Genomic DNA, 13,182 nt, shown 5'->3' with positions numbered 1-13,182 from the left:
AGATAGCTCAGTTGGTAGGGTGCTTGCCTTGCAAGCACAAGGCCCTGGGTTCAATCCCCAGCTCCGCAAAAAAAAAAAAAAAAAAAAAAAATCCCCAAATCCCTTAGCTGGATTTGATACTCAAATCAGACTATATGCTGTCCCAATACAATCAAAATCATTAATTGTCCTGATTTTTCCCCCTTCCCCTTTTGAAAACTGCCCGGCACTTAAGAAAATGAAACCAGTCCTGCTTTTTAATAATTTTATTATTTTTTCTAATTTTGTTACTTTAATTTCCCATAGCACCTTGGCAACGTTGAAAACAAATACAAATACAAGGATGTACTCATTTAACATTTTATGCAAGAGCATGTGTCACACCATTTTTTTGGAGGGACAGTTCTGACAACAAGAACAAACCTAAGCAATGGACATACTAGAAGCCAGATAACTGGTTCTGATCCCCTAATATTTAAGATATGCCATTCAAGGGACACCTTAAACAGGTTTTATTTTTAAGGGAAAAAAAAAAGTAAGGTTGATGTGGATAATTCTTTTATATAAACTACTCAGTGTTATGTGCTACAACTGAAAATAAAAACATTTAATACACAACCTGTAGATATCAATATTTGAGCTGCACTTTTAGGAGATATCTACCATAGATTCATAAAAAGTTTTTATCTTTTAAAAATAAACAAAATTATTTAATAATCCAGTGAATTTCAAAAGAATTTATTCTCAACTTGAAAACAAAATTTCTTTCAACTTAAAATGTCATTATTCAGCTAATGAAAATGAAACGTCCACATGTCTTCTTCCAAGCTCAGACTTGCTACAAAAACATGCCCAAAAATTCTAAGTTTGAACTAGTGGCCATCAAATTTAAGGAAATATTTTTAAAAATTAGAAAAAAAATCCATTATATATTATATCTAAGAATTTATAAAAATACCTCAAAAGGAATACACTGTCCCTCTTTTGAGTTTTATCTTTTCCATTAAAAAACCCAACCTATTACTTTTTAAATATGGTTAATATATATTGCCAATACAAATATCAGATACTCAACCCCAGGGTTTTTCAACTGTGTCAAGGTAAACCAGTGGACATTTAAGCCAGGAGACTAATTATTAAGGCCATAACTAATAAAACTAGAGAAAATGTTCAGTAACTTTTAAATACTATTTCCTGTTTCCGCAATATGCTTGTTCTCCTTTACACTAGTGAAGATGCTAACATTCCATCATTAAACCTTTTTCAAAGCAAACGTGGTTATTTAAAAAGAAAAAGGAATGTGAAACAATATTCAAGCTAAGTTAAGGAATTTAAGATACCAAAAATAAATTAGTTTTTGTTTGTTGTTGTTTTATGTTAGTTTTAATTTGAAGAATTGGGGATCAAACCCAGGGCTTTGCTAATAGGCAAGTGCTCTGCCACTGAGCTGCAGCCCCATTCCCTGTAGGAAACAAAAATAAATTAGAATTCTTTTTGTTATTCAATCACCTGAAAATGAAGCATGTAAGAGACAACTACTCCCTATCAATGAAAGAACTATCTTCCTTCAAAATGAAGGTGGAAAAAAATTTTGGATGGATTATTTTTTTTCTTTAAAGCCAGTGTCTATATATTAGCAAAACTATGATAACCAAGATTGGAGACAGACCCTAGATATTATGAAAACCTTAATTATCAGGATAGAAAATGGAGGCAGGTTTTCCAACGTCTCTATGAACCTTCTACATGAAGCAGAAAGTGATCAACTTGTACGACTGTATCATACATTCAATATAATTCTATCTACTTTCAGCCTCCAACAGCTCAAGCAAATGTTAGGCCACAAGGATGAAGAGAAAGAAAAGAAAAAATTGAGATTTCAATACTTCTATCTATAGAAGCAATAAATAGTTGAAGTATAATAAACACCCACCTTCAGCAATTAAGAGTAATGCTGGGAAAAAAAGCCAACAGTTTTACACAACTCAATGGTATCACTTAATACAAACATTAAATCTGCTTCAATAAAATAAATGCTAAACACATTCTGTGAATATATATTTTACATATATATATACACTCACACACACACATTCATCCCTATACATCCCATCAAATGGGAACTATTAGACGTAATAAGGCAAATTAAATTACATTTTATAAGAAATAAAAATGGTCGTGATGCTCAAAAAAAGAAAAAGCCATGTCTTTAACTTTTTTACTTTCAATAACATTTGAAGAAAAAGCAAGAATATGATTGCTTTCTTTAAAAAGAACTTCTTTCTTGTGTTTCAATTATAACCTTTAGGGGGTAGGGGGTATACCTCACTGACAGAGTGCTTGCCTAGCTTGTTAGAGGCTTGGGTTCATTCCTCAACAGCAGAAAACAAACAACCCTTTAGAATTTTGGAAGTTGGTAGACTAACAAGTCACAAAAGCAAACAAGTAAAATAAGCCTACATCTGTGACACATTGTTAAAAAAAAAAAAAAAAAAAAAAGTAATGTTTCATTTTAAGTGCAATAATTTAAGTTTATAATCCTTACCAAGTGATTTTTGCAAAATGTTTATTTTAAGTCCAATGTACTCACAAGGAGTTAACACTTTAAATGTTTCATTTCCACTAACTGCAGCATTATCTAAGTACACCAAAATAAGCACTTTTATCATAGATGTAAGCCAATGATTAGCAATCCTTTTTTTTTTTTTTTTTTAATTTTTAAAGGACCTAACTTCCCCCAAATTTCAACATAGGTAGTTTTATTGTATGTTTCTTTTAGAAGTTGATTTTTAAAAAGTGTGTAGAAATGAAAAGTTTCAAACTGCATAAATATATTATACCATGTTATCAATTCACCAAATCAAAAACAACTGCCAAGCTGAATAATAAGTTACAAAGAAACAATAATTCTGGCTTGTACAGAAATGTGCAGTGTTTTCAAAGCTCTTAACAGTTACCTACTAATACAAATCTCCAAAGCTTAGAGTTGGAAGATGAGTTTCACAGTAATGTAATTTTAACTTCCATTTACATTCATTTTAATATATTACTAAGATGTTTATTCTATGTCACAATGGTGCTTTCCAGTGTTCACAATTTACAGTTTCAATTTGTACATATGTAACTCACTAACATAAGGGACAGTTCTTCCTGTTACAAACTATCCCTAAGAAGAAAAATAAAACCCCACCCTACATAGAACTCTGAACATGGTATGACTTAAAACAGATTAATGCAACATGGTTTTTAATATTTTAGCCATTTTCTAAATACCAGCATGTAAACTTGCCTATTTAATATGACAGCTACAACTTTATTCACTGAGAAATTCTGCATTAATTTTATTCAACCATTTTTATCACCTTATCATAAAAATCTCTTGCTGTTTCAGTGAATTCCAAACTGTGTGTGTGTATATATATATATATATATATAGTGTACATATATATATATATAGATTTTTTTTGAGAAGAGGAAGCAAGGTGATAAATATACTGTAAACAGAAAGTTCCCCCCAAATTAAGCCTTTATAAAAAATTTCTCTTTACTTCTATACTATTTAACACTTAAAAAAAGTCAGTTACAAAGTTCCATTTTTAACAATAAACAAATATATTACTGGAAGGTCAGTCTGCTCCACCTTCCTGGGACCTAAAATTCTGAGTATGTGAACAGAAGACTAAAGTAATTCAACATTAAATTTCCAAATTTATAACTGTTATATGATTTGACTGGACTAATTAAAGCAGACAGCAATATACAATTCAGTAGGTGGTTGGTTATTTTGCTTTTGGGGGTAGGTAGTCAAAAAACAAAGAGTAACAAATGAAGAAGCAAAAAAGTTTTGTGGATGAGGGATCACAGAGTAGTTTAAACCTCTGAAATCCACTTGACCTATCACTTCAGGTCCAAGATGAAGTTTTTTGAATAGCCCCCATTCTTCCCTTGAGTATCAAAGTGATTGGTAGTCACATCTCCAAGTACAATCAAAGTTTAACAGCCTGTTGAATGAAATATTAATAAAGTCGAAAAGACAGACTAAATTTCAAACTAGAATAAAAATCTACTCAAGTATTACATTCAGTTTTCAAATCATTTACTAACATGAAAACAGATTTGGCTTAAATCATTCTTGCACACACTCACACCCACAGACACCCTAGTCACTGATCTGCTTGCAACACAAGGCCATATAATCAGAGATGACATTCTCCAAGCCAAACTTTAAATAGATTAAAAAAAGTAATTTCTAATTTTTACAGAAATGCTTCTTCAAAAAATATTTTCTCTCACTCCCTCATCTCCTATACTGAAGTATACTGTTTTTTTTTTTTTGTTTTGTTTTGTTTTTTAAAATTTCTCAAGCTAAATCTGAACCCTCAAAATTGATTCCAGGCAGAAAAATCTTTGTAAATTAAAATCAAAAACAAAAATAGAAAAATTATATTTTATATAGGTGTATATATATATTTATATATATATATATATATATGTATTTATACTGATTGGAATCCTCCAGCATTTTAAAATCACTTTAGAGATGAATTTTTGGGATTCTACTCCTCACAACTTCAAAATCCATAATGATTTAAGGACATACTTTGTTTCCTTCCTGGCTACCCACTCCCCTCCAAAACAGTTCAATATAGCCACGGCTCAAGTTTAATGGGAAGAGAGAAAGTTTTTGAATAGTTTTGTTTTTTTGATTTTACTTTGGTGATCTGGGTGGCACATATTGCTCTTTACCATTACGTCGAGTCACTCCCTGAGGTATAGCCCTATGGCTAAACTGGCGTCTCTGTTCCCTGATTTTTCCAGCTGCTCCCCTGGGAATGGCATTGCCTCGGAAGCCAGAATAATCCTTACTAGCCCTTGCTTCTGGCTTCTCATGTGATTTTTCAGTGGACTTCTCAGGAACTCCAGTCTCTTCATTTTTGGTGGGAGACACAACATTGGAGCGAAGTTCCCGTAGTGGCTGCACAAGAACTGGAACTGGCTCTTTAGGGGGCTTCTGGCACACTTCAGCATAACTTAACTTTCGAGGTTCCTTTGAAGGGATAAGGAAAACAAAAACAAAAACAAGAACTTACAGTACACATTCTGGTTCAAAAAGGATCATGTTAGCCACAAGAAAAACATAAGATACTTTCGAGTTAAGGGCAATAGATCTACTCAGGAGGCTGAGGCAGGAGGATCACAAGTTTGAGGCCAGCCTCAGGAACTTAGCCAGATCCTGTCTCAACAATAAAAAATAAACAGGACTGAGGATATACTCAGTGTAGAGCATTTATCTAGCACACATGAAGCCCTGGGTTCAATCCCTAGTACTGGGGAAAAAAGAAAGGAAGAAAGAAAAAAATCCAAATGCTTAACAAAGAAGGACAAATTAAAAAAATCATGGAATATTCATATAATGAAATAAATGGGATCTACCTCCTCTTTTTTTGCTATAAAGAACTTTGAGAAGGAACACACAAGAACCTTGGCAGAAATGTACTATTCTAACATTATTACTATCATCATTAAATAAAAAGGAAAAAAAAAAAAATGTTCTTAACTTAAAAAAAATACAGAGCTGTGCTAAAATGCTACTGGCTGTTATCACTGAAAAGATTATAGGTAAATTTTGTGTCTCCCTCATTCTATATTTTCCTAATCATAAAATTATGAAATTGAATACAAGTAGGAGTGGCCCCTAATGGCTTTCAAAGACTTGTTAAGTGCCATATAAATAAAAAAAATTAATTTTAAGAGGGTCAAATCTCTCTATTTTTTAAAATAGCTTCTTGAATTTCTTTTATAGTTTTTTTTTTTTGTGTGTGTGGTACTGGGGATTGAACCCAGGGCTTTGTGCTTGTGAGATAAGCACTCCACCAACTAAGCTACTGAGCTATCTCCCTAGCCCTAATTAGTTGTTGATAAACCTTTTATTTATTTATTTGTATGCAGTGCTGAGAATCGAACCCAGTGCTTTGTGCATGCTAGGTAAGTGCTCTACCACTGAGCCACAATCCCAGTCCCAAGAGGGTCACATTTCTTTACGCTAGCCCCAAAGTGGCAAACTCACCAAGCCTGGATGAGATGATTTTCTACTATGAACAGAAGAAAAAAAAAAAAAAAAAACCCAAAAAACCAAAGCAAAGTGGTTTTTGTGTGTGTGTGGGGGGGGGGGGGGGAGGGTAGAATTGATTTTAAAATTACATAATCTATTAAAATTTTTTCTAATATAAACTAAACCCTTCTAAGTTACCTGTAGGGTCACAGCTCCAGATGCATTTATGTTACTATTACTTGGTGAAGCAGTATTTGCCCGTGATGTCTTTGCAGTGCTTGGGGAAGAAACTGGTATAGTCATCTGATTGAGAATGTCCTTCTGAACAGTGGATTCCTCTATCAGATCCTTTTCTTGCTGAGTTGTGCTAAGGAAAAAAAAAGAGTTTGGATTTAGACTTAGTATAGAACACAAGAACTACTGAACTACTCATGAAAAGAAAAAGTGATGCTGAAGATTTTTTATACTGAAACTTGTACCTTAATGCAGGAAGCTCAGCTGTACATGGAGGACTGGTACTCATATTAAGTTGCTGGGCAGAAGTGCAGTCTGTTTGCTCATCCTCTGCAGGCACTGGGCAACTAACTCTCAAGTCTTCATTATCCTTTAATAAAAAGATATTTCAAAGTTACACCTAGGCATTTTTTTAAAGAAGATGTACATATGACCAATAAGCACATTCACAGGAGCATCATTTATAATAGCCCCAAAGTGAAAATGATCCAAATGTCCATCAACTGATGAAGGGGGAAAATGTGGCATAGTCAAAAACAGAATATTATTTGACAATAATAAGAATGAGGGCTGGGGTTATGGCTCAGTGGTAGAGCATTTGCCTTGCATGTTTGAGGCACTGGGTTTGATCCTCAGCTCTACATAAAAATAAATAAATAAAATAAAGGTATTGTGTCCCTCTACAACTGATTTAAAAAAAAAAAAAAAGGGAATGAAGTGCCAGGCATGGGAGCATACACCTATAATCTCAGAGACTCAGGAGGCTGAGGCAGGAGGATTCTAAGTTTGAGATCAGCCTCACTTAGTGAGAACTTGTCTCAAAATTAAGAAAGCACCAGTGATTTAGTGCAGTGAAATAGCACCCCGAAGTTCAATTCCTAGTACTAAACAAACAAAAGCAACAATAAGGAATAATGTATTTATATAGCTTCGAAGTGGATGAACCCTGAAGATATTCTACTAACTAAAATAACCCGGGTCACAAAAAGACAATAATGTATGATTCCATTTATTTGAGATACCTAGAGGAGTAAATTCATAGAAACACAAAGTAGAATGATAGTTGCCAGAGGTTAAGAGTAGAGGAAAATTGAAAGAAACTTAATACATATACAATTTTAGTTATACATGATGAATTCTAGTGATTGGCCATGCAACAATGTACATGTACTTAACCACTAATAAACACATTCAGTGAAAATGGTTAAGATAGTAATTTTATATCATATGTATTTTATCACAAAATAAATGTATATATGTATTTCTGATAATGGGGCTGGAATCCATGGGTACTTAACCACTAAGCTATATTCCCAGTTCTTTTAAATTTTATTTTGAGACAGGTTCTTGCTATGTTGCTGAGGCTGGCCTGGAAATTGTCATCCTCCTGCCTCAGCTTCCTGAATTACTGGGATTACAGGTGTGTACTACCATGCCCAACTATTACAAAATTTTAAAATAAAATGAACAGTAACAAAAACGAGGCCTAGAATTTAAAACTGATGAATGAAATGAAATATTCAATAGATTTAGAGGGCATTATTGAGGAAATCTTTGTAGAAAATACAGTTAAGAACAAAAATAAAAATTAGGACAGACAAAACAAGATATATAAGTTCAACCTGTAAGATCTAATAACATATTAAGAGTTCAAGAAAAGGACAAAGAATCATTTATTTAAAAAATAAAGGAAATTTCCCAGCATGAAATGATAAGTTTCCAGACAGGGTCCACCAACGAATAAAAAAAGAGACATAACAAGATACATCATAACGAAGTACCAGAGAAAAACAAAATATGCTCTAAATTCCTTCTAAGAAAGGTAAAATTCAAAGAAATCAGAACCCCTGGATTTCTAAAAAGAATCTATGGAAGCTGAAGATTTCCTAACAAGATATGATTGCATTTAAATTAAGAACTTGCTTTTACCTAGACACTGAAGAAAAAGAAATCATTAAAAGTGAAAGATTACTTGTGATGTACAACTGACAAAGGATTAGTAGCCAGAATATATAGTTTACATGAATTTATAAGACAACAGATAACTCTAAGAAGTATGCCAAATATTTGACTCTTTTTAACTTAAACAAAACAAAAAAATGACAACAAAAAGCCATGCCCTATTACCCAGAAATTTCATTCCTATGTATATATACCCAGACGTTCTTGTTCACATAAAGATTTGACTATTTTTTAAAGCATTGTTGACAACGGCAAACAAACAAAAAGTTCCAATTTCTATCAACAGTAGAATGAATACATACAATTTCATTTATATGATATTTACAAGTGGGCACAATGCACAGTACATTGTTTAGGGCAGACGAAGAGCTGCAAAGTTTTGGTATGGCCCCTCTTTTAAGTTATAAAAGTGTTGTAGAAACAAAACTGAATAAAACAGGAAGTCTAAAATATTTACTATCTACCCCCTTTCAAAAAAAGTCTGCAAACCCAGAATGGTAAACTAGAAAAGAAAATTATCACAAAGCCATATCTAAGCAGAAGACAGAAGATGAACAATAAACAGAAAGGAGATACCTCGTATCTAAGTTATTGAGGGGATTTACAGCCCACAGTTTTAGGTTGGGATTAAATGGGGAAGTATACTTCATTATTACATTATTATTCTTTTAAAATGTGTGTCTCACCAATCTGAGAAGTCATCAACTGTAAAACAAACCATTACTTTATGTGCTGCCAAGAAAAATACTGCCTTTTAAGCCATGATACATTTTAAGACACGCCTGATTTATTTAATTATTATTATTATTTTTGGTACTAGAAATTGAACTCAGGGGTGCTTTACCACTGAGCCAAATCTCCAGCACCGTTTTATATTTTACTGAGAGATATGACAGGTCTCACTGAGTTGCTGAGGCTGGCTTTCAACTTTCGATCCTCCTGCCTCAGTCCCCAGAGCTGCTGGGATTAGAGGAGTGTACCACCATGCCCGACCCAATACTTTTTTTTTTTAAATCCTGAGAAAGGGTCTAAGTTGCTGAGGCTGGCCTCGAACTTGCAATCTCCTGCCTCAACCTTCCGTGTTGCTGGGAACACAGTCATGCAATACCATGCCTAGCTGGTAGTCTTATTTTCAAAGATGGTAAAACATGAAAAAAAATGTGTATCTTAGAAATGATAAAATAGCTTCCAAATTTCAAAGTATTTTTTAATGAGGGCAGACAGTGGAAAATGGCAAACAATTGCTTACAGAGAATACTACCAAAAGATGAACTATAGACCAAGTATGAGAGCAGAAAACATTCATACAATGTAAAATCTAGAAATGTATACCTCAGGACCACTTATTCAGGAAGTTCTGGAAGATGTGACCAGTCATAATTTAGGAGAATAAAATAAGAGGAAGAAGAATAGGGAATCCAATAAAGGAGACTAAGGAAAATTTTCAACATGATGGTGAAGGAAGTCCAAGAAACAGCTATACAGCAGGCCACTGAGAATGTACAAGAAAAAAAAAAAAAAAATAATCACAGTGTACTGTGTCAGTTATAAAAAAAAAAAAGTAATACTGAGATGTGGCTTACAAATAACTGTGTGTTTGAGTCTAACTGGTGATGCCTTTTACTTAGTGATACTAAAATAATGGGCATCTTATAATTGATGGTATCAGAAACTATGAAGCACAATATACTGGAAGATGGGAAATTTTTTTTGTATGTTTATTTAAGAGAATTACCTATATCCAGCTCTAGAATGTGAATTTTTTGTTTTATTTTGTTTTAGTTATAAGTGGATACAATACCTTTATTTTATTTTTATTTGGTGTTGAGGATTGAACCCAGGGCCTCACGCATGCTAGGCAAGCACTAAGCATAAAACCCCAGCCCTAGAATGTAAATTTAACAATGTCTAAAATTGCAAAGTAAGATCGCAGTAAAATATCTTCATCATAAAAATATATGGATATATGTCAGGAGAAAAAGCTAGGGAGCAGAATGTAACTGAACACAGAAAATGAGAAAAATTTGTGGGACCCAAGGATTTAGGATATGAAGAGGTCTACACGCAAAAATATTGTAGGATGTGGTATTACAACTTGCTGTTATCTATTTTCCACTATTTCAAAGGCTATGTTTACCAAGATAGTTTAGAATTCATTTATATCACTGGTTAATTATATGGTATCTAAGTGGAAATAAGATCTTCCACTTAATAAACTGAATGACTTTAAATACAGGTAAAAGTCAAAGAACATTTTGTTGACCTTGTATATAGCTTTATTATAAGTCCTTTTAAAATAATGAAGGTATGCTGAAAACTCCACAAGTGAAAACTATGATAGAAACACTAAGTACAAATAAAATTTTAAATAATAACCCTGAAAACAATGCCTAAACACCTGGTCCCATAAAGTGAGAGAACCACATTAGATGCTTCAGTGATTACCTTTTCTTTGTAGACACCTTTAACAACATCAGACATTCTGTTCTCCAAAATCAGTTCACCTGGCATTCTTGATGAACTGCCAGGTAGTGGAGGAAAGTTTGAAGCTAGTAAGTCAAACTTTGGTGTTGGAGCCTTTGTTTCAGCTGTTGAAGGATGGGGTTTCTAAAAGACACAAATCATCCAACAGGTCATATACCTACTGAACTCTTTAATACTTTACCATAAAATTGCAAGCTTCAAGAAAACAAATATCTTCACCTAAACCATAGAATTTTGTCCCTATAAATTCTTGGCTTTTCATCTCAGTTGAGCTCTCATTAATCTTTATCAAGTCTACTTATCTTTAGACAACTCTCTCCTTCTATTTCTTTTGCAAACTGTCACACTTCTTAAAATTTTGAACCAATCTCCACATGGTTTGTTTGAAATTCCCTCTTCTTTTAAATAAAAACAAAAACAAAATCCCTAACCCTATATGCCATCAATTTTACTCTATCCATATGGTCTCAAAGAATAGCCAGGCACAGTGGTACATGCTGGTAATCCCAGAGACTTCCAAGGCCAAGGCAGGAGACAGCATGTTTGAGGCCAGTTTCAGAAACTTAGTGGGACCCTATTTAAAAAAACAGTGGGAGGAGGTGGCTGAGGATGAAGCTCAGTGTTAAACCACCCCAGGTTCAATCCCCTACCCCCACAAAAAGAGAATAATATCATTCCTTTTTCTATATAACACATTTGACAATCTCCATCTTTCTACCCTATATATCTTCTGACAAGCCTCTCACTTATTCTATCTCATCCCCTCTTCCCTTGACCCTGAAATCATCAATTCCACTAAAACTGTGTACAAGCTAATCAATGCTTTTCAACACAAAAATCTGGCTTCAGACTATATTTCCTGACTGCACTCTATAGCATTTAGCATGTTTATCCTTCTTTCTTTTGGGAGTGTACTTTCTTCTTTTTAGAAGTGCTAAGTATCAATACAAGGTTTCAAACATGCTCAGCAAGTGCCCTACCACGGAGCTAAAAACCCTGCTCTGGGAGTTTATTTCCTTAGCTCTTGTGGACTTCTCTTTGTTTCTTTTCAGATCTGAAAATCATGTGCTCCTTTTTCACTGCCCATTTTTTAAAATTCTGGTTTCTATTCTCCATGGGTTATCTATCACCTTTGGGTTTAGATACACCTATATATACAAACAACTCTTTTTTTTGTTTGGACTGGGGATTGGCGCTTAACCACTGAGACACATCCCCAGCCCTCTTTCTTTTTTTGAGACAGTCTCACTAAATTGCTAAGGTTGGCTTGAAACTCACAATCCTCCTGCCTTAGTCTTCCGAGTCTCTGGGATTATAGGTGTGTGCCAACATGCCTGGCAAGCAGACAAGTCTTAATATTTTTCACTTTTGGTGGCCATGGCAGCACACCTCTAGTTATTAATGAAAATTAACTGAATTGTACATTTTAAATATTTTCAGCCCAGACTCCTTTTCCTGAAACTGAGACATTCATCTGCATATTAGTCATATACATTCAGATTTCACTTGGATAATTCAAACATACTACTCTCATTTTTTAGTCTAAAACTCACTATTATGTTTCCCAACATTTCATGTTTGAACTTCTTTTAGTACTCACAGTTCAGAGAGTAACTTGTGAGAATTTTATCTATTCTTATAATTTCAATTACTATGTGTAAGTTTACAAATCTTAAATTTTAGCACTTCTAGTTAAGACCTCCCTTCTTAAAAGGTCTCCTTTATCTTCTTACTGCAAGGTATGTGTATCACCTTTTCCTTCACCCCAACTTTTAGTCCTTAATCCAGACCTATTAAAGATGTTAAACATGTTAAAGACATCTACTCTCTCTTCTCCCCAAATGTTGAAGACCACTTGAGAACTGATGCAATGGCAAGCTAAAAAAGGAGTCATTGTCTAAAAAGTTTTGTAACTGCCTACAGAAAGTTATAAAGGAAAAACAATGCTTTTTTGGGGGTGAGGGGGCAGTGCTGGAGATCGAACCAGGGCCTTGAGCATGCCAGACAGACACTCTCACTGAGCCACAATCCCAGCCCCTTTTTATCAGAGACAGGGTCTCGCTGAGTTGCTTCCCTAAATTGCTAAGGCAGGGTTTGAACTGGAGATCCTCCTGCCTCAGCCTCCAGAGGGATTACAGGCGTGTACCACCACACCTGGCTTCTTTTTGCCTCTAGGTAAGAAAATGCAAAACATTCACTAAGAATAAACCACAGAAATAAAAACGTGAGTAATCTGAAACTAGGCAAGATTCAAGTATGATAGTTTCAAAATATTTTATTACTAAGATAAAGGAATCAGCAGTAGGAAAAAAATTTATCCCCCAAAAGTAACAATAAACAGTACAACAATTTTCAACACCATTTTACACAGCTGTTAGAATGAAGGAGGGCTGGGATATAGCTCAACTGGTAGAGTGCTTGCCTAACATTCACAAAGTCCTGGGTTCAACCCCCAGCACCACAAAAAAGAA

General features: G+C 34.1%; 1 protein-coding gene across 6 annotated transcripts in view; it reads right to left on the bottom strand.

The window, feature by feature from the left end:
- Positions 1 to 230: 230 nt before the first annotated feature.
- Positions 231 to 13,182, bottom strand: part of LARP4 (La ribonucleoprotein 4) — a 79,623-nt gene continuing 66,671 nt past the window's right edge. For all 6 annotated transcript variants that reach the window (XM_079139779.1, XM_079139780.1, XM_079139782.1 and 3 more), the window contains 4 exons: positions 10,673 to 10,834; positions 6,511 to 6,635; positions 6,230 to 6,398; positions 231 to 5,026 (listed from right to left, as the gene is read on the bottom strand). In XM_079139779.1, coding sequence (XP_078995905.1) covers positions 4,688 to 5,026; positions 6,230 to 6,398; positions 6,511 to 6,635; positions 10,673 to 10,834 — 795 coding nt within the window. In that variant the 3' untranslated portion in view covers positions 231 to 4,687. The remainder of the gene's footprint in view (positions 5,027 to 6,229; positions 6,399 to 6,510; positions 6,636 to 10,672; positions 10,835 to 13,182) is intronic.

The sequence above is a fragment of the Sciurus vulgaris genome (assembly GCF_902686455.1).
Source record: "Sciurus vulgaris genome assembly, chromosome: 5".
In the NCBI taxonomy this organism is placed as follows: domain Eukaryota; kingdom Metazoa; phylum Chordata; class Mammalia; order Rodentia; family Sciuridae; genus Sciurus; species Sciurus vulgaris.
The sequence above is the reverse complement of the archived record's forward strand: the minus strand, read 5'-3'. Positions and strand labels throughout refer to the sequence as shown.